The sequence below is a fragment of the Arvicanthis niloticus genome, chromosome 3, assembly GCF_011762505.2.
Source record: "Arvicanthis niloticus isolate mArvNil1 chromosome 3, mArvNil1.pat.X, whole genome shotgun sequence".
NCBI classification, from domain to species: domain Eukaryota; kingdom Metazoa; phylum Chordata; class Mammalia; order Rodentia; family Muridae; genus Arvicanthis; species Arvicanthis niloticus.
This window is the reverse complement of record NC_047660.1, coordinates 118,382,201-118,403,923: the sequence shown is the minus strand read 5'-3', so window position 1 is coordinate 118,403,923 and position 21,723 is coordinate 118,382,201. Positions and strand designations below refer to the sequence as shown.

The 21,723-nt window shown below is 37.9% G+C and overlaps 1 protein-coding gene across 10 annotated transcripts in view; it reads left to right on the top strand.

Moving 5' to 3' along the window:
* Creb1 (cAMP responsive element binding protein 1) overlaps nucleotides 1-21,723 on the top strand; it is a 66,316-nt gene that overhangs the window by 34,377 nt on the left and 10,216 nt on the right. For 8 of the 10 annotated variants that reach the window (XR_013109503.1, XR_013109502.1, XR_013109501.1 and 5 more), the window contains 3 exons: nucleotides 788-930; nucleotides 4,844-5,026; nucleotides 6,953-7,103. Coding sequence is in view for 6 of the 10 variants with exons in the window: in XM_076931784.1 (XP_076787899.1) it covers nucleotides 788-930; nucleotides 4,844-5,026; nucleotides 6,953-7,103 (477 nt within the window). In the remaining 4 variants the exon portion in view is untranslated. Of the gene's footprint in view, nucleotides 1-787; nucleotides 931-4,843; nucleotides 5,027-5,965; nucleotides 6,030-6,952; nucleotides 7,159-21,723 lie in introns of those variants that run through there. The other 2 variants (XM_076931786.1, XM_034497341.2) reach the window with 2 other exon arrangements.

Here is a 21,723-nt window from a genome sequence, read left to right as displayed (position 1 = left end):
TAATGTTTAAACTTCAACCATAATCCTAAATAAGGAATATTTTTTCATGTTACAGTTTTATATAGTTATCGATAAATATATTTAGAGCCAGGCATGCAAGGTGTCTTAACTGTAATCCCAGTACTGGGGAGGCTAAGTCAAGAGGATTATGATTTTTCCAACCTGAGATTCAGAATAAGACACTGTCTTAAAAACCAAAATAAGCCAGGTGGTGGTGGTACATGCCTTTAATCTCAGCACTTAGGAAGTAGAAGCAGGTGGATCTCTTGAGTTTGGGGCTAGCCTGATTTATACAGGGTGACAGGGTGAGTTTCAGAATAACCAGAGCCACACAGAGAAACCCTGTCTTGGAAACACACACACACACACACACACACACACACACACACACACACACACACACACACAGAACTTGTGAAGGCTGGAGAAGGTAGGAGGAGATGGCTCTTCTAAAGGATCTAGATTCACTCCCTAGGACACATACAGCATCTCACAACCATCTGTAATTCTAGTCATAGGGTATTGAGTGGCCTCTTCTGGCCTCTGCAGGCACCACACTCAAACACATAAAATAAAATAAAATAAGATAAAAGACAAAGCATATGTAGTTTTATTTATTATACCCCCCCCCCCCCCAGTACCACCACACAATTCTTACATTTAAAGTTCCTGCTTTGTTTGGAGTTTATTCATGTGTTTGAATTTTTGTTCTATACATTAGCAGTTTTCCAATCTTTATTTGTCCTTAATACTTTTTTTTTATTAAAATAGCGCCTTATTTTTCTAGGAAAATTTTGAATGACTTATCTTCTGATGCACCAGGGGTGCCAAGGATTGAAGAAGAAAAGTCAGAAGAGGAGACTTCAGCCCCTGCAATCACCACTGTTACAGTGCCAACCCCGATTTATCAAACTAGCAGTGGGCAGTATAGTGAGTAACACGTTTTTCTATTATGAAAAATGAGAAGGAAAACTGTAGAGTCTCTTTAAGGAAGGGATAAATGCCAAGGCTTTTGCTGCCAATATTGCTTGCACTACTGTCAGACATTATTAAAGAATTGTTAAAAGGCATTTATGGAAATGTCACTTTCTTTTTTTCTTTTACCCTATCTTGCCTTCCACCATGTCTCTTACATGATTCACACACAAATTACTATTTTTAATTTTAGCAGGATACTGACTTGCCAGCCTGTCATTTGTATTCCAGCTGTATTTACAGTAGATTCCTAAAAGCAAGATTGTTAGCTTTTCCAGCACTGAAATTTTGGTATTACTTATAAGGGAGGGTATTTTTTTTTTTTTTAAGATTTGCTATTTTTATTTATGAGTGTGTGTGCCTGCATGAGTTTATATGCATCACATGTGTGCAGCAGTTCTGGGAAGCCTTTGGATCAGATCCCTTGGAAATAGAGTGACAGACACTGAGCCACCTAATATGGGTGCCGGGAACCAAGCCTAAGTTCTCTACAAGAGGATTAAGCATTCTTAGCCACTACTTCATCTGTCTGAACCCTAGGGATGGTGTTTTTGATAAACTGTCTTTACTGTCTATGATAACGGAGCTAAATAAGCTTAGATGGATTTTTTTTTTCCCTTAAATTATTGGTGTAAAAGGATCCATCTTCTCCACCCTCGCCTTCATATCTGTGTATGTGTGTGTTTAAGATAATTTCATATCCAGATTATTTTAAGTGCTCAAGATGGTTCTTCTCTGACATTGGACTTGACTTCTTTCTCCTCCAGCATGAACATACTGAGGGGTATAACATATTCCTATCCTAATTTATGACTTCACGGAGTCTCACTTGAACTAGAAAAGATGATTTTTAGAAGAGGCATTTAGGAGCTGATGGGTAGAAGTATTGGGTTACCTACCATTCCCTTAGATGCTTTAGTTTAAATGTACTAGGACTTGGAGATTTATTTTTTAAAGCTTTATTCATTTTATATACTATCTTTTTTGTTACATGCATGTGTGCCTTTGATGAAACTGATTTAGCATTATGTTCTAGATTTTTCTTTTCCACTAAGAAACAACATAATGAATACTCACATGTATGGCAAACTATTTATTTTTGTACCTTGTTTATTTTTAATTTTTTATGTGTAGGATTGCTTTGCCTGCATGTATATCAACACCACATGTATGTGGTGCCTGTAAAGGCTAGATGAGGGTGTTGGATCCCCTGAAATAGAAGTTACGGGTAGTTGTTGTTAGCCACCATGTAGGTGCTGGGAATTGACTTTAGGTCTTTTGAAAGAGTAGTCAGTGCTCTTAGTCATCTCTACAGCCCTATATTTTGTAACTTGTAAAATTAACATGGTTACCAAACTTTAAGGGTTGGATTTATAATATCTCTAAACTGTAAACCTCTTTCTCATCCTTTCCCACTAGGAAGGATTATATATATCCCTCATTTTTCATTCTGTTTTTTCTATAAGCTGTCCTGTACAGAATCTCAGCTAATACAATTTAATTGTATTTAGATTATTTAAGTTAAAATTTAACATAATTATATTTCCTTGTTCATATTTCTTGGTAGTGATTTAATTATACTTAGAGATAATGAGTTTCTTATTTTAATGAATTTGGTTTTGGAAAAACTATCTTACACTTTTAAAGTAATCAAATGTACAAGTAAATATTGCACAGTTAAAAACATGTTTAAATCTTAGGTGAGATATTTCCAAAGAATTGTCATGTCTCTCTCTCTCTCTGTGTGTGTGTGTGTGTGTGTGTGTGTGTGTGTGTGTGTGTGTGTGTGAAAGACAGAGAGAGAGAGAGAGAGAGAGAGAGAGAGAGAGAGAGAGAGAGAGAGAGAAACCTTATTTAGTGTTTAAAACAACTACACAACTGTTATATAAGAATAGATGTTTTCAGATTGCCAGGAAAAATATCAAAGTCAAGTGATCTTTCAGAGTAGCTCATATCTTTTCTTGTGTAGTTTTTTCCTTCCATTCACTTTGAGCCTGTTGCTGTGTAATCAAGAAAAAAGTAGAATGTTAATTAAATACATTTGAATTTGCAAATTAACTCTATGAGAAATGAAGATTCGAGTCTGTTAATCTTCTGATTCTTTAAAGTCCTCTTTCTTCCACCCTCTTCATGTATTTTTATTTTATGTGTATGGATGTTTTCTTTGTGCACCACAAGTGTGTGTGCAGTGCCTGCAAAGGCCAAACAAGGGTGTCCAATCCCCTAGAACTAGTTGAACATGGCTGTGAGCCTCCCTGTTGGTGTTGGGAATAGAACCTCTGAAAGAGCAGCCATGGCTCCAGACCTTTCCAAGTAATCTTAAAAAATTAATTGTAGAACAATTCTAAGACATTTTTTAAACATCTAAGATAGTAAAATCTGGGATTAGCTAACATAGGATTATATATGCTTGTATGTTAATTTCCACAAATTTATCACCTTGATAAAGTGACTAAATAATAATCATAAACTCATATCTCTTGATTGAACAGTGAATTTTCAGTGTTCTGTGTACACACAACTCAGGATGGTATAATTCCCTAGAGCTCACTGATATTTCCAAACTAATTCACTTCTGTTAAACAGTAACATAATTAGATACATTGATACCACACTTTTTTTTTTTTTTACTTTCCCTTTAATGCATTTATAATCCATTATGGAGAGCTGAGAACAAACCTTAATCAATAAGATGCATTCCTACCATGTGTGGAGGTTTGATTCTCAGCACTTGACCATGCATATACACACATATATACACTTTATGAAATTGCTCAGATAAAATTATAATTTTTAGTCTTTTTTTGGAAAACTTGATCCTTAGATTTATCTGAGAAGTCACTCATATTTTTCAGTTCTGGTATCTAGAGATTATGTATTCCAAACAAGATAAGAACTTAGCTTTCAAGTAACTTTTTCTGTGTACTGTTGTGTAAGAGTGATTTGGGTGAGTATTGATTAATTTTCATTTGCCAGATAGTAGCTAGTGTGCTTACTCATCAAACAGTCAATAGAAGACTCTATGAAGACCCAGACATAGAGCTTAGAACTAGATGAGGTGCATCTAAATGAGGGCCTTGGATCTAATTTTAGGCTTCATGAGACACTCATAATAACTGAGATCCAGGTTATTTCATGTCTTTAATCAATGAGATTTTTGGTGGGGATGATGGGTAGTAGGTGCTAGAGACTGAACCCAGGGCCTTGGTCATTAATGTATCACTGATTCTTCTTTTTCTTTTCTTAAATATTACTAATTTCATTTATTTATTTTGAAATGGTGTCTTTCTATTTCTCCCAGGCTAGTCTTAAACTCTTAGCTCTAGTGATTTTTTTTTCTTCCTTACCCCCTTGAAAAGTGTCATGCTTTCACATGGCTAAGTGCACTACTGACAGAGTTTATAAATTGCTCTAAGAGTTAGAAAATGTAATTCACTGACAGTTAGCTTTATTAATTATACTTTTAACAAATTAATTTTCTACCTACAAAAATGAATTTACAATTAAAGCAGCAGATAGTAAAAAATCTATGAGGGTGTTAACAGTGCTGTAAAGGGAAGTATCGTTGTAAGGCAGGACCTCCTTGGAGTTAAAATAAGTTCAAAAAGAATTTGAGTTTTCACTTTTTATAATGTTACCATGCATTATTTATTGTAGTACAGTTTATAGAGTACACTTCTCTCATAGAAATTTGATATGGTTTCCTGAATACACAGTTACTTGAATATACCAAGTCTTTCTTGGTGATACTATTTTCTAGAATAATTTCTCCTAGATTATGCTTTGCTGATTGCATGGGTTTAGTGTGTTTTAAAAGTCTTATGTGGTATTAATTAAACTTGTAACAATAAAATTCATTGGGTTTTAGTTGCCATTACCCAGGGAGGAGCAATACAGCTGGCTAACAATGGTACCGATGGGGTACAGGGCCTGCAGACATTAACCATGACCAATGCAGCTGCCACTCAGCCGGGTACTACCATTCTACAGTATGCACAGACCACTGATGGACAGCAGATTCTAGTGCCCAGCAACCAAGTTGTTGTTCAAGGTAATAGAATTAAGAATTCATACATTTGGTACATTTCTTTAAAAATTAATGTGTATACTCATGAAAAGTAAGTATATTGCAAAGCACTACTAAAATAGTTTTCTTCAGTATAGATTTAGATATTAACAATTTAGATATGTATGTATTTAATACATAACTATTTCTCATGAAACTTTCCACTTGGATGAAAATGTCATGGCATAAAAACAACTATCTTTTACCTTAAAAAGAGCAATACCTGTCTTTAATGCCTTCAGTAGTCAGGGCCGGGAGACACAGGCGACGATAGAAGAGACTGAGGAAGCTGTAGCCAGGCTGCATGGCTCAAGTAACACCAGCTTCCTTGGGCCTCTTTCTGCTCACCTCGTTGTGTGCTACATCACTATTAAAGAGTTTAGTGGATTCTGCTCTCTGTTTTGTTTGTTTTTCTGTTTTGTTTTTTAATTTTTACTTAAAAGGAGTATAGAGCTTTTCTAACGTCATCAGTTTTGATTTGGGGTAAAAACATGCCAAAAAAACATGTCGTGCAGATCTTTGCTCATAAAGAACAAGTTGTCCTCAGGTCCTCGATAGACTAGAGGATTTTGTTTTTTTCCCAAATATTTCAGGAGTCTGGAGAGAGTTAACTATTCTCCATTAATTCATTGAACAACTGTTCAATGATTTATAACAGATTAAAAATTTATAGACTAAGAAAATAATATTTGCTTCTAAAAATATTTTTGTTCATAATAACTAATGTTGCCTGTGTTAATGAGAGTTATATCCCTTCACCATAGATAATTACTTTTGGATCATACCAAAACACCAAGTAGAACACCTTTTGTTTAAAAATTTTAAATATATTTATACTATATATCTTGTTATTAGACCAATGATATTTTAAAAAAGTATTTTGCTTATTAGTGGGAGTAAAACACCTTTTCACTTTACATGCAGGTACTCAAAAAATTGTAAAGCAGGATGTCAGTGAATTTGAATTCTCAACGTCAGTTTGAATATGGTAACATGTTTAGTATATAAATCTTTGCCCCTCAAACGATACAATTGGTATTTTTAACTGATACGGATGATTTTATAAAGACCTTCAAAATCTCTCACATAGTGCTAGGGTACTAAAGCATATCATGACACTGTTTCTAGAAGCAAATAATGGACAAATAGTGATTTTTTTTTTTTTTTTTTTTTTTACATATGGTGATTATATGGTTAGGAAAATCCAAAGCTGAGTGAGGTGGCACACACCTTTAATTCCAGCACTTGGGAGGCAGAGGCAGAGGCAGGGGCAGGTGGATCTATGAAGCCAGCATGGTCTACATAGTGAGTTCTAAGACAGCCAAGGCTACCCTATCTTAGAAAACTGAAAAGAAAAATATCCAACTTTTACTTTTTTATTTATTATTACTTATATTAAGATATGTTAACATATACCATGATTGTTATCAAATGTCCAGTTTTTCATACTTTGAGTTTGTTTGAATTAGAAATTTATAATAGTTTATAATACGCTTATTTTCTCTTCTATTTTACTATTTTATGAAAAATCATGGTCGTTTTTATGTCGTGGCAAGAGTCTACTTGAGATTTTTTAATATGAATTTATCCAAATCATGGGAAGACACTGAGGCCTGTACTAGGAGGATCATCTGTGCTGAGCCCTACTTCCCTTTTAGACTTAGAGTTAACAAGCATGTAACCCACAGCACAGACCTCCATTCCAGTACAGCATAAATAGAAGACCCAGCAAAGACACTGAGGCATCCTTACCTGTAGATGTCATAATAGTACAGTAGATTGGGATCTTCTTTTTAGCTAGAATCATGTTCCTTGTTTCCCTTTTAATCTAAGTATGTTTAGATTGATTGAGAATGAGTTGAAATAATTGTAGTGTTTCTGTGTCTTAACCTTGTTTGCCCTTTTTTGCAGCTGCCTCCGGCGATGTACAAACATACCAGATTCGCACAGCACCCACTAGCACCATCGCCCCTGGAGTTGTTATGGCATCCTCCCCAGCACTTCCTACACAGCCTGCCGAAGAAGCAGCGCGAAAGAGAGAGGTTCGTCTAATGAAGAACAGGTATAGATATTCCAGACACTTCAGTGCTTCTCTGCATGCCTTTACATCTGCTACAGTAGGTTCTGTGCATCGTTTTTCTTTTTTGGGTAGAATTAGTGGACGTTGCTAAAGCTTTCTTTATTAAGTTGCATTTATAAGATGGCTAATGGGACTTTAGGTCAGTCTTCAATCAAAAAGTAATTTTTTTCATGGTTTTTCCATAAGAGATTTAGTACATAGCTTGAATGAATTTGTACTTTATTCTAGTCAATAGGATAGGTTAATTAAAATTTTTTTCATAAGTAATAATTCAACAAAGTGTCATATATGTATACTAACATTAGACTCTAGTTTATTTGTGTTAAATTTATTTGTAACAAATATACAGTAGCCATTTTTGTTTTAATGAATACTTTCTTTTGCATTTTTATACACTTAAAAATTTATTTATGCATGTTTTATGCATATGTGTGAATGCCTACATGTATGTGTGTGTACCACATTCATACCACAAAGGGCAGAAGATTGTATTAGATCTCTTGGAACTAGAGTGACAGGTGGTTGTCAGCCACCTGTCTTGTTCTTTGTTTTGGGGTCAAAGTCTTGCTGTGTGGACCAGAGTGGCCTAGAACTCTTGATGCTCCTGTCTCTGTGAGTGCTGGGATTACGAGCTTGTGCTACCATGCCTGGCCTTAGGGGCCATGTACTTTCTTTACTCAGAAAAATAATTTAGCATCCAAACACTTTTAAAATAGAGTAATTCTAAAAAATATGGTATTCCAAGCCTTAATTCATAGTTAATGTTAGTCTTCCAAAATTAAAGATGGCTTTGCCATCTAACAACAAATGAAGCTATTAATATGGAAATGATCAAAACAAAAGAAATGGTCTGAAGAGGCCATTCATTGGTTAAGTGTTCACCACACAAGCAAGAATACTGCAGTTCAGATCCCCAGAACCCATATAAAATACTTGGTAGAGCCCTGTAATTCCAGTCTGATGACAGAGATTGGGTTCCCAGGGCAAGCTGGTCTGAAAGCTCTGGGTTGAAAGAAAGCATGTTTCAAAAGCATGCAACATCAAGGAAGTTAGCCTTCACACACAAACATGGGAAAAAACATCAAGGCTGATCGAAGGTGGGAGAGGTAGTTGAAAACTAAAAGAGAATCAAGGTGTATAAAGATATAAACTATTTAAAATTGACAAAATTCTTGTTTTTACCCCAAGAGTATAAATACTATGTTAAAGTAAATGAAACAGAAATTGAACTTAAAAGATCTAACTTCAAGTCCTGCATTTTTAGCTATAATTCTGGAAGAACACATTAATTTTCTAAACTTGGGTTTCTGCCTCTGGGTAAAATAAGGCCCCTCCTTGCACCCAAAGCTCGGAGGGTCAGGTAAGATAGCATATGGTATCTACACTGCTCCTTCTCTTCAGACAGTTTCATGTTTGCTAGGTCAGCATCATTGTTCCTGAAATAGCCTTAACTGTCACACTCTTAGTAAATTATGTCTAGCTATGAAAAAGGAGAAACCCATTCTGAGATATTAGGGGAAACTTGAAAAGAAGCATTGTGACCTTTAATATGCACAAAACAACTATAAGTAGTTAAGTTATAATAGAAATGTACCACCTAAGTTATTTAAATGTATTTGGAAATACGAACTAAATTACACATTAATCTGTTCTGTTTTAAACTGTTAAGAAATGGTTGACCTTTTCTAAAGTAAGAAACAATGTTGTTTATGAAGTCTCAAGTAAAGACCTAATTATCAAACTTACGACAGCAGCACTTACTAAAGAAAACAAGTCTAAGGAGACATAGTAATCAGAAATTTTTCTAAGGATTTGAGATTATATCTGTGCAATTTGGCTCTGTGGAATAAAAGGTTCATCTTAACAAAGAAAGACAGAGAGGCTGTGAGACCATGTGCAGGGGGAAGTACATGGTCTTCTTTCTTCCTTTCCTTCCATGCAGTACTGGGGATTGTCCTGAGGGCCTGTTCATGTTAGATATGCACCCTACCACTGATTGATACTCCATCCAGCCCTATTACAATTTTTAAAACTTCCAGACAGGGTCTTGCTGTTATCCAGGTTGATCGGAATTCACTCTGAGATCCAATAACGCATACCCATTCCTAGCCCATCTCTGGGATCGTGGAACAAAACTTAGTTTCTATTAAAAAAAAGTAGCCAGGCTACCTTTTCCAGTCTTTCTGTCTCAGCCTCCTGAGTAGTTAAGATTATGAGCCTGTGCCAGCCAAGATTACTAGCATTATACCTTCTTAGTTGCCCAGAGCATTGCCCACTTATAAACACACTCATTATGTTTACCAGTTGGCACAATGCTACTTTTTCTCCATTTCTCAGTGTTAGTGTTCTGAAAGTCACTGTGACAGAATCCCTAAGAAATCAATTTAAAGAAGAAAAGATTTATTTTGACTCTCAATTTCAGCAGTCCATGGTTACTTAGCACCATTGATTTTGGTCTCGTGGTGAGGCAGAACATCATGGCCAGGAGCCTGCAGTAGAACAGAGTGGCCCATGTTTTAGCAGACCAGAGGCAGAGAAAGAAAAACGTGTCTGGAGACTGGTAGTGGATCTCACACAATGGAAAGAAAGTGACTACCCAAAAATCGTCCTCTGTTCTTCTGTGTGCTATGGCGCGCGCACACGCGCACACACACACACACACACACACACACACACACGGAAATTATGCCTCCAAAGGCATGACTTAATGACCCATTTCTCTTCAGCTGAGTTTTCTCATACCTTCCTATGTGATTATGAACCTACTCATGGATTAATCCATAAGTGAGGTCAGGATCCTCATAACTGAGTAACTTCTCAGAACATGGCTTTATTAGTAGCTCAGCCTTTTGAGGAGCATTCCAGTGGAGCCATAGTCCACGCTACTACTGTAACTAACTCCAGCATACAGCAGGTTAGGAAAGCAGTTCTTAAGATAGTTGCTTACATGAGGTCTACAAAGCTAACTGATTTAAAAGCAGGGACTGTAATAAGATGCTTTTGCTTAGATTTAGTTATGCTATCCATCAAAGAGACATTTCCCATACTGTAAAGTAGTTCTTTTTCCTCTTCCAAGGGTACTTTTTAAGCTTCCCTAGAATCTGGCTTCTATGACCATATCACTTACATGTGCCTAGAAAAGTATAGGGTTCCCCATATACCTGGCAAGTCTAGCATACTCTTCTCATTTAATTTTACCTGTATAGTTAGCCAACTTTTGAATGCTCAGTACCCTAAGCTTCTCTGATTATTCTAAGTTACAGTGTGTATTAGGCACTAACCTTCACACACAGTCTATCTCTTATAGCCAGATAAGATCTTATTCCACTTTGCAGAAGAGAAAGAAGGGTAAATACCAGAGAAAAGCTAAATATGCAGTCAGATGTCCTGTATTTTAAGAAACCTGTAAGACAGTTTGAACTTGTGTCTGGTGACAAACCTCATGAGCTTGTTTCATCCTGCTGTGCCTCTAAGCAGAGTAAAATACACTGTGTCCGGATACATAGCACAAGGAAATAACAGTAGAATGCTTTCATGGGATATCAATTTTGCTCAGAGTCAAGAGGAACATACTCCAATTTTAAGAGGAAATAAATTCAAAAGAAATTAATACTATAGTAGTTGATTTAAGCTGTATCTCCAGAATCACTATATTGGTGTCATTGTTATTGTAAGTTCTTCAGTAGACAAATTAGAGCATCATTCACCAGAATAAATGACCCTTATATGCATTGAACACAGCCCATCTCACAGTGAACTGAGGAGGAAAAAGTTGAGAAGCCCCAAAATTCTATGGTGTGTGAGTTGTCAATTCCAAAGTGAAGATAATTGGCAAACATTTTGTGTTACTATAGCAACAGTCATAAAATCTCAGTGTCTTAGAACAACATTACCTCTTCCTTTCATTATAAGTTGTACATTGTCAGCTCAAAGTCAGTTGCCATGGCTTATCTTCATATCTCATCCTCATTGCCAGCTGCTTCCTGGGTCCCCACTAAGTGAGAGCAGCACTTTCAAGACATAGCCTTTCTGTGGCAATGGGGAAGGGACAGGGCCTGAGTGTAGCTAGCTATCAGACATTTTTTTTTTAGGAGTTGGCTCTCTGCTCCTACCTTGAGGCACAGTCTCTTCTCTGTGCCACTGCACTGCATCAGGAGTACAGATGAAGCTTTCTGTGTGGCATGGCATACAGTCAGGCTTGCTCAGTGTATGCTTTTATACCCTAAGACATCTCCCCCGCCTAGTGTTTTAAATCATATGTGTTGGCTCTGGAGAAAACCATGTTTGTGTCCACTGGCTACAAACTCTGGGAAGGACAAGCCAAAGTCAGTGGGCTGTAGATGGGGATTCTTTCCACAGAGAGAGGATGGTTGTGAGTCATACAATTTATTGCCCTTACTGTTAGATAGCCTACAGTGTAGAGGGGTTTGTTTTTGGTTTTTTTTTTTTTTTTTTTTTGTGTTTTTTTGTGTTTTGTTTGTTTATTTGTTTTTTTGGTTTTTTTTTTGTTTTTTTGTGTTTTTTTTTTGTTTTGTTTTTTCGAGACAGGGTTTCTCTGTGTAGTCCTGGCTGTCCTGGAACTCACTCTGTAGACCAGGCTGGCCTTGAACTCAGAAATCCTCCTGCCTCTGCCTCCCAAGTGCTGGGATTAAAGGCGTGCGCCACCACCGCCCGGCTAGAGGGGGTTTAAATAGGGTTTTCAAAGATGGAGGTAATAAACTGTTAAATATATCTCACCATATTAGATTTAAAAAACTTCAGTGAAGAACAAAAGAAAAATAGCAAAGTAAACAATTAACTGGGGGTTTTAACAATGTCAGATTAAAGTTGAGGATATGGATGGGCAGATTTACAGAAATTGAATATGGTAAAAAATACGAAAAATTTCAAACTATGAATTTGATACTAAGGTGCATCTATCCAACTGTATACAGTTTGCCATTAAAAATTAAAATATATCTTATTTTTATTGAGATTAGAATGTTCTTTGTAGAAAAAAAAGTAGATTATATATTATCATTTTTCCAAATCAGTACAAGTAAAAACAGCAAGTAAAGCATGCTTGTTATAAATAACTTAGAAAGCATAAGCAAAAATTTTAATTGCCTCTAACTGATCCATCTAAAATACTAAAATCCTGCGCGTGCATGCGCCTGTGTGTGTACGCGCGCATGCACGCACATACATATATTTTGGCATATAATTTTTAACCTTTTGTTTGAAGTACTTTTATTTATTTATTTATTTTTTGGTTTTTCGAGACAGGGTTTCTCTGTGTAGTCCTGGCTGTCCTGATAACTCACTCTGTAGACCAGGCTGGCCTCGAACTCAGAAATCCGCCTGCCTCTGCCTCCCAAGTGCTGGGATTAAAGGCGTGCGCCACCACCGCCCGGCTTGAAGTACTTTTAGATTTAACACAGAATGAGAAAAATTGAGCTCCAAGCCTAGCACTGGTAGGTAAAGGTAGGAGGATTCCCAAGTTTAAGACCAGCATGGTCTACATAGTTTCAGGACAACCAGGGCTACACAGAGAAACCCTGTCTCAAAGAAAAAGAAAAAAAATTGTGTTCCAAATACCCTTTCGTCAGCTTTCTATCATCTGAGCCATTCCATAGCCAGAACTTGTTATCAGACCTCAGAACTGCACTGCTGATCTTACGGAAGGTCTTAGACATGTGTCTACAGCACTGTGAGGTCCTCACATACAACACAGCACTTCACAGAACTCTGTCCCCATGCTCCAGCTTGCTCTTTCTTTCTGCCCCCTCTTCTGAGCTTTGTAGGACTTGTTAGAGAGGTTTTATTTGGAGCAGTGCACTCATCAATCACTTATTCAGGACACTTTGATCAGTTTGAATGAAACCTCTGTATTGACTGCTGCACACTGCATAAAAAGCTTCTCAGACCCAGGTTGAGAACAGTAGTAGTCAATGAAATACTGACTATATGAATATAAAGAATATTTGGAAGGCAGTTTTGCAATATATGCCCATTAGGAAAACAACAGAACTAGTTTGTCACACATACCCCAGTCCCTGCCTCCCAGGCCATGGGCATTTGAACATGTTTACATTAACAGGCATGAATTTCCTCCTGTGGAGCAGGCCTTGAGTCAAAACAAAAAGCAGTTTGTTCCCCACTTACATCACAGTCACACCATTGTCTCACATACCTGTGGGCATATCTTGCCAAGTAGGATGATGTAGCTGGTCTTTGCTACTTTGTATGTTCTTTTTCCCACTCCCTTACTCCCATTTCACCCCCATCACTAGATAGGAGAGAAAGAAAGAGTGAAGGGAGGGAGGGATGGGGAATCTGAATCTGATTTTTCTTCTTTGAGGATACCTACCAGCAAACCACAACCAACTCCCCTGAAGGACCACCAAACCAAACCTCCTTAGGCCCTAGCATTTATATACATTTTGAAAAGTTATCTGTAGCTTTCAAAAACAGGCCTTTGCTAGAGCATGAGGCAAATCATGGTGAGCTGATACTGACAGTCCACAGCAGCTCCAAGTCCCTACACCTGGGATAAAATGAAAGCATATTCTATAATATTTCTATATATATTTTTTAAAGAAACCAGAATTGTTACTGCAGGATGGTATTATAGGATGTATGGTCTGCCCTGGGTAAGTCCACTAAAGACTTTTCTTCTCAGTGGTCAGCATAGCACCATCAGCATGATACAGGCAGCAAACACAGATAAAGTTTCCTGATCAGTTCCAGCTTGATTTCCTTGTGTCCAGCAACTAAAGTGTTTTGTGTTTTTAGAAGTAATATGACACTGTCTAGTTATATTAATCAAATAAGAGCACTGGCAGTAGCCTGTGTTGTGTTGGATCTTTGAGGGCTATCTGACCAATAACTTGTAGGGAGGTGTCCAACAAGGCCACTCCTCCCAACAGTGCCACTCCCTGAGCCAAGCATATACAAACCATCACAGTAGCATTTCAAATAGTTTTCTGTCAGATTTCATTTCACATATGTTAGAACGTTTGAGACCATGACAGCCCTTGGTGTTTTGCATTGTATGTAATTTCTAGTGTCCTGTCTAAAACAATACTGAGCTTTCTTCAGCTCTGTCACTTCTGTTCATAAGATGAAGTCAGAGGTCATTTTATTCCTGTTGCTGTTAGGTACCTCCTTACTGTTGAGCTGACCCTCTGATATGCATAGCATGCATCTTTTCTGAGACATTAGCCAATGTTATCATAGTTACCTTTGTTTTCTATTACATATTTCCAACACTTGGGTCATAGTTTATGAATTTGTTTGTTTATTTAAATCTGTCTAATAATTTAAAGTCAGACACAAGGCAAAAGACTTTAAATACCAGGGTGGGATAGGTCATTTTTTAAGCCTCGAATTAGGCACATTTTTTCCTATGTGGAAGGAGGGCATTACTACTTACTGTCTAGGGGAGGCATTAGGCTGTTCTGTTAGGGTCACTGTCGCTGTACCACCGACATCAGGAGTGTGGAGAACTAGTTGGTTTTTTTGTTTGTTTGTGTTTTGTTGTTGTTGTTGTTGTTGTTTTGTTTTAGGGTAGGGAACTGTTTCCAGAGTTCCATTTAATTTGGTGTCATCTTTCTGTACAGTGGCTTACCTAAGGGTTAGTATTTAGGACTATTTTCTAGGAGTATCTGTTCTGATTAAGGCTCAGTCTCGGGCATCTATCTCTCTCTTTGTCTCAAGATTATGAAACTTCCTCCTCAAAGAGCTGGGCCACCCACATTTCCCTCAGCTACAGTAAGTGCACGCCTCAGGCCAGGAATGTTGCCCTTCCCGCATTGCTTTACTCAAACAGGGTGTGCCAGGCTCCTGTTTTGAAGCCAACCAGGTCTACTCAGCAAGACTTTGAGACAGAACAAGCTGTTGTGCACATAACACACCCATTTCTTGTTTCTCCCAGCCAGCTGCTTTCCTTTCTCCGTGTCTGTACCACATAGGATTCTTAGGAGTCTGCATCCTTTCCTTACTGCCTGATAGGGTTCCTAGAGAAGAAAACATGTAAAAGCATATAAATTCCTACAGTCTCTATGCTCTTCAGAGGCTAAAACTACCCTTCTCAGAAGACATCACTTAAGAGGAAATAATAAAACATGCTTACTGTTATCTAGTTGCCTCTATCCCAAGTAAAGAAGTGCTTTTATCTCCTTAAATTTTAGTAGCCCTCTTCCTTGCATAATTTGCAAGGGACATATACATGCTTCTGTTACAAATGATTGCCCGTAAAATTGCTCAGTTTTTCATGTTTTAGAAAACGAGAATATTAAGCGTGTGGTGGCGCAGTGCTTTAGCACCTGCCCTCTGGTGGCAGATATGCCTGAGTTCCCGAGTTCGAATCCAGCCTGTTCTGTTCTCACTGTGTCCCTCTCAGTGAGTTTCATGGGAACAAAACGAGAATATTTTTACTTTTTACTGCTAGGGTTATTGAACAATAGATACAGCTTTTGCATTTATGAGTTTGTTTTGAAGCTTACTGAAGAATAAATTTTTATTCTCTTAATTTATTGAGATTTTTCAAACATCCCTTTTAATCCTTAAAAAAAAAAAAAGCAGAATTTAATATCTTGACCATTTTTAAGTGTACAGTTTAGAAATACTGTATATATTCCCATCATGGTTTAACAGATTTCCAGAACATTTTTATCTTGAAAAACACTCACCCTGATTGATGGTCATGCCTATAATGCATGTTGACACTCCTCGAGTAACTGAGGTAGGTTTGCTATGAGACCAACCCAAGCTATAGTGAGTTCCATGCTAACCTGGGATGTAGAGTGAGGTCCTATCTCAAAATAAGAACCTCCAAACCCCTCTGTATGAGACAGTTCCCACTACCTTCATTCCTATCTTTTGGCAGACACATCCAGTCCTATCAAATTTTACTCTAACCACCGAAGTGTCCACTTCCACATTATAGCACATATCAAGGTTTTCTTCATTTTAAAGGCCAAGTAACATTTCATAGTATGTAAGCACCTCATATTTCTTTCTCCATTTTGTTGAGACCCATACTGCCCGGCTTGGCGGCCACTGTGTTGCAGACCGTTCTGCCCCACGCTTTGGGGCCAAAATGTTGCCGCCTGCTCTCTGACCCACGCTTGGGAGCTACTGTGTTGCAGACCGTTCTGCCTCATGCTTGGGGACCAAAATGTCCCCGCCTGCTCTGTTGCTTGGGTCCATGGGTCAGGGCCTAGCAAGAGACGCAAAGAATAGAGACAAGATAGGGTGTGTGATCAAGTCCAGTTTCTCGTTTATTGTCTCTCTTATTATGTCTTCCTCTCATTGTCTCTCTCTCCAAAGGGAAGTCCAGGGTATTTACAGCTGGAGATGGTTGCAAAGCTGATAGCTGCTTTCTAGCCACTTTCTGCTAAAAGTCGGCTCCTGACACCATTTGTCAGGCAACGCTTGGATTGCTTTTGTATATCTTGAATATTGCGAACAGTAATACAGACACAGCTATACAAAAATTTCTTTAAGATCTAGTAAGATTGATGAATTGTATGCTTAATTCATAATCTCCTACACACATATACACGCTACTGTTCTTTTTTTTTTTTTTTTTAAGTAGCAATAAAATAATAAAATTCAACTGTACTCAGAGATCAGTGCCTTGCTCAGCCAGGTAAAAAATCTTCCCACATTCTGTAGGTTGCCATTGAATGATGGTATCCTTTTGGTGTTCACAAGTTTTTCCATTCATGAGATCCCACTTTTAATTATTAATCTTAGTGTTAATGCTTTTCTGTTCAGAAAGTCCTTTCTGTGCCAATGAGCTCAAGACTATTCTCTACTTTCTCTTTATCAGGTTCAGTGTGTCGGATTTTATGTTAAGGTCTTTGATCTTTTTGGAGTTGAGTTTTGCTCAGAGTGAGGATATGAGTCTATTTGGATTCTCCCGCATGGAGCAGTCTAGTTTGATTGGCACCATTTGTTGAAGATGATTACTTTCCTTCAGTGTGTATTTATCAATAATCGGGTGTCCATAAGTGTGTAGACTTATGTCTGGGTCTTTAATTTGACTGTTTTGATTAGTGTATCTGTTCTTGTGCCATCACCACACTGTTTTTATTACTACAGCTGTAGCACGAGATGGGGCCAGGGATAGCAATACCTCCTGCAGTCCTTTTATTATTTGGGATTGTTTTAGCTATCCTGGGTTTTTTTTTTGTATTCCCATGTGAAGCTGAAAACTGTCCTTTCAAATTATGTGGAGATTTGTGTTGGAATTTTGATGGAGATACTGCATAGATATTAAGAATTAAAATGTCATTTTGCTGATTTAGGGGCTGGGGGTGGAAGTGTATTTCCCTCTTTTGACTCACTGGACTCAGATTATTATGCTTCTGTTTTCTTGGGTGTGTGATTAATTACTTAATGTTGGAGTTTTCCTTCTAGCACCTTCTGTAGGGCTAGATTTGTAGATAGAAATTGCTTAAATTTGGGGTTTATCACAGAATGTCTTATTTCTTCATCTACTGTGATACAAAGTTTTGCTGGATATAGTAGTCTGAGCAGGTACCTGTGGTCTCTTAGAGTTGTAAAACATCTGTCCAGGCCCTTGTGGCTTTTAGAGTCTCCATTGAGAAGTCAGGTATAATTCTAATAGGTCTGTCTTTATATGTTACATGGTCTTTTTCATTTATAGTTTTTAGTATTTTTTCTTTGTTCTGTATGTTTAGTGTTTTGATTATTATGTGCCAAGGGGAATTTCATTTCTGGTCCAGTCTATTTGGTATATGCTTCTTGGACCTTGATAGGCATCTCCTTCTTTAGATTAGGGACATTTTCTTCTAGGATTTTGTTGAAAATATTTTCTGTGCCTTTGATCTGGGTTTCTTTTTTTTTTATATAATTTTTTATTGGTTATTTTATTTATTTACATTTCAAATGTTATCCCTTTTCCTGGTTCCACCTCCTAAAACCCCTTATCCCACCCCTGCTCCCTTTGCATCTATAAGGGTGCTCGCCCACCTACCCACTCCCGCCTCACTGCCCTAGCATTCTCCTATGGTGGGTCATCAAGCCTTCACAGGACCAAGGGCCTCTCCTCCCATTGATGCCAGATAAGGCCATCCTCTGCTACATATGCAGCTGGGGCCGTGGGTCCTTCCATGTGTATTCTTTGGTTGGTGATTTAGTCCCTGGGAGCTCTGGGCGGGTCTGGTTGGTTGATATTGTTGGTCTTCCTATGGGGTTGCAAACCCCTTCAGCTCTTTCAGTCCCTCTCCTGAATCCTCCATTGGGGTCCATGCTTAGTCCGACGGTTGGCTACAAGAATCCGCATTTGTATTGGTCAGGCTCTGGCAGAGCCTCTCAAGTGACAGCTACATTAGGCTCCTGTCAGCAAGCATTTCTTGATATCAGTATTAGTGACTGGGTTTGATGACCCCATATGGGATGAATCCCCAGGTGGATTCATTCAGGCAGTCTCTGGAAGGCCTTTCCCTCAGTCTCTGCTCCACTCTTTGTCCCTGTATTTCCTTTAGACAGGAGCGATTCTGGGTTCAAATTTTTGAGAGGTTTTTGGTTGAGGGTCCCATCCCTCAACCAGGGGCCATGCCTAACCTTTCCATATGGTCTCTACAGGTTCTCTTTCCCCTTTGTTGGGTATTTCAGCTAATTTCATCCCCCACTAGGTACTGGGAGCCTCTTGCTTTCCTGGCATCTAGGACTTTACGTGGGCTACCCCTATTCTCCATCCCCCATTGCTACACACCTCTGTTCAATTTCTTGACCCTCTATACATCTCCTCCATCTCCTCCTGCCCCCCCCTTCCTCTCCTATCCGTTCTTCCTCCCAGGTCCCTCCCACCCTCAACCTCTGATTATTTTGTTTCCCCTTCTAAGTAGGACTAAGCATCCACACTTTGGTCTTCGTTCTTCTTGAGCTTCATGTATTTGTAAGTTGTATTGTGGGTATTCCGAGCTTTTTTCCCAATATCCACTTATCAGTGAGTACATACCATGTGCATTGTTTTGTGACTGGGTTACCTCACTCAGGATGATACTTTCTAGTTCCATCCATTTGCCAGTAAATTTCATGAAGTCATTGTTTTTAATAGCTGAATAGTACTCCATTGTGTAAATACTACATTTTCTGTACCCATTCCTCTCTTGAGGGACATCTGGGTTCTTTCCAGCTTCTGGCTATTATAAATAAGGCTGCTATGAACATAGTGGAGCATATGTCCTTGTTATGTTGGAGCATCTTCTGGGTATATGCCCAGGAGTAGTATAGCTGGATCCTCAGGTAATGCTATGTCCAGTTTTCTGAGGACTCGCCAGAGTGATTGTACCAGCTTACAATACCACCAACAATGAAGGAGTATTCCTCCTTCTCCACATCCTCACCAGCATCTACTGTCACCTGAGTTTTTGATCTTAGCCATTCTGACTGGTATGAGGTGGTATCTCAGGGTTGTTTTGATTTGCATTTCCCTGATGACTAAGGATGTTGAGCATTTGTATAGGTGCTTCTTGGCTGAGCAAGACTCCTCAGTTGAGAATTCCTTATTTAGCCCTGTACCCCACTTTCAGTACGGTTATTTGGTTCTCTGAAGTTGAGTTCTTTGTATAGATTGAATATTAGCCTTCTATCAGATGTAAGATTGGTAAAGATTTTTTCCCAATCTGTAGGTTGCCATTTTGTCCTGATGACACTGTCCTTTGCCTTACAGAAGCTTTTCAATTTTATGAGATCCCATTATTAGATATTAGAGCCTGGGCCATTGGTGGTCTGTTCAGGAAATTTTCTCCTGTGCTGATTTGTTCAAGGCTCTTTCCTACTTTCTTTTCTAATAGATTCAGTGTGTCCTGTTTTACGTGGAGGTCTTTGATCCACTTGGACTTGAGCTTTGTACAAGGAGATAAGAACGGGTCAATTTACATTCTTCTATACTTAAGCCAGCACCATCTGTTGAAAACGCTGTCCTTTTCCCACTGGACAGTTTTAGCTTCTTTGTCAAAGATCAAGTGACCATAGGTGTGTGGTTCATTTCTGGGTCTTCAATTCTATTCCACTGATCTTCCTGCCTGTCTCTGTACCAATACCATGCAGTTTTTATTACCATTGCTCTGTAGTAGAACTTGAGGTCAGGGATGGTGATTCCCCTAGAAGTTCTCTTATTGTTAAGAATAGTTTTCGCTATCCTGAGTTTTTTGTTGTTCCAAATGAATTTGAGAATTATTCTTTCTGTCTCTGTGAAGAATTGAGTTGGAATTTTGATAGAGATTGCATTGAATCTGTAGATTGCTTTTGGTAAGATGGCCATTTTTACTATGTTAATCGTGCCGATCCATGAGCATGGGAGATCTTTCCATCTTCAGAGATCTTCAATTTCTTTCTTCAGAGAGTTGAAGTTCTTGCTGTACAGATCTCTCACTTGCTTGGTTAGAGTCACACCAAGATATTTTATATTATTTGTGGCTACTGTGAAGGGTGTCATTTCCCTAATTTCTTTCTCAACTAGCTTATTCTTTGAGAGGAAGGCTACTGATTTGAGTTAATTTTATATCCAGCCACTTGGTTGAAGTTGTTTATCAGGTTTAGTAGTTATCTGGTGGAATTTTTGGGGTCACTTAAGTATAGTATCATATCTATATATGCAAATAGTGATATTTTGACTTCTTCCTTTCCAGTTTGTATCCCTTTGACCTCTAATTTTATTGTCTAAATGCTCTGTCTAGGACTTCCAGTACTATATTAAATAGTAATATATTAAATATATTATATATTATTAATATATATTAATTATATATTAATAATATATATATTAAGTAATATATTAAATAGGTTGGGAGAGAGTGGGCAGCCTTGTCTAGTCCCTGATTTTAGTGAGATTGCCTGAAGTTTCTCTCCATTTAGTTTGATGTTGGCTACTGGTTTGTTGTACATTGCTTTTACTATGTTTAGTATGGGCCTTGAATTCCTGTTCTTCTAAGACTTTTAACATGAAGGGGCATTGAATTTTTTTCAAATACTTTTTCAGCATCTAATGAGATGTTCATGTGTGTGTGTTTTTTTTTCCTTTGAGTTTGTTTATATAGTGGATTACAGTGATGGATTTCCGTATATTAAACTATCCCTGCATCCCTGGGATGAAGCCTACTTGATCATGGTGAATGATTGTTTTTGATGTGTTCTTGGATTCGGTTTGAGAAAATTTTATTGAGTATTTTTGCATCGATATTCATAAGGGAAATTGGTTTGACGTTCTCTCTTTGATTTTTGTGTGGTTTTGGTATCAGTGTAACTGTGGCTTCATAAAACGAATTAAGCAGTGTTCCTTCTGTTTCTATTTTGTGGAATAGCTTGAAGAGTATGGGTATTAAGTCTTCTTTGAAGGTCTGATAGAATTCTGTACTAAAACCATCTGGTCCTGGGACTTTTTTGGTTGGGAGGCTTTTAACGACTGCTTCTGTTTCATTAAGGGTTTTGGGACTGTTTAGATGGCTTATCTGATCCTGATTTAACTTTGGTATCTAGTATCTGTCTAGAAAATTATCCATTTCATTCAGAGTTTCCAGTTTTGTTGAGTATGGGCTTTTGTAGTAGGATCTGATAATTTTGTTTTTAAATTTCTTTGGTTTCT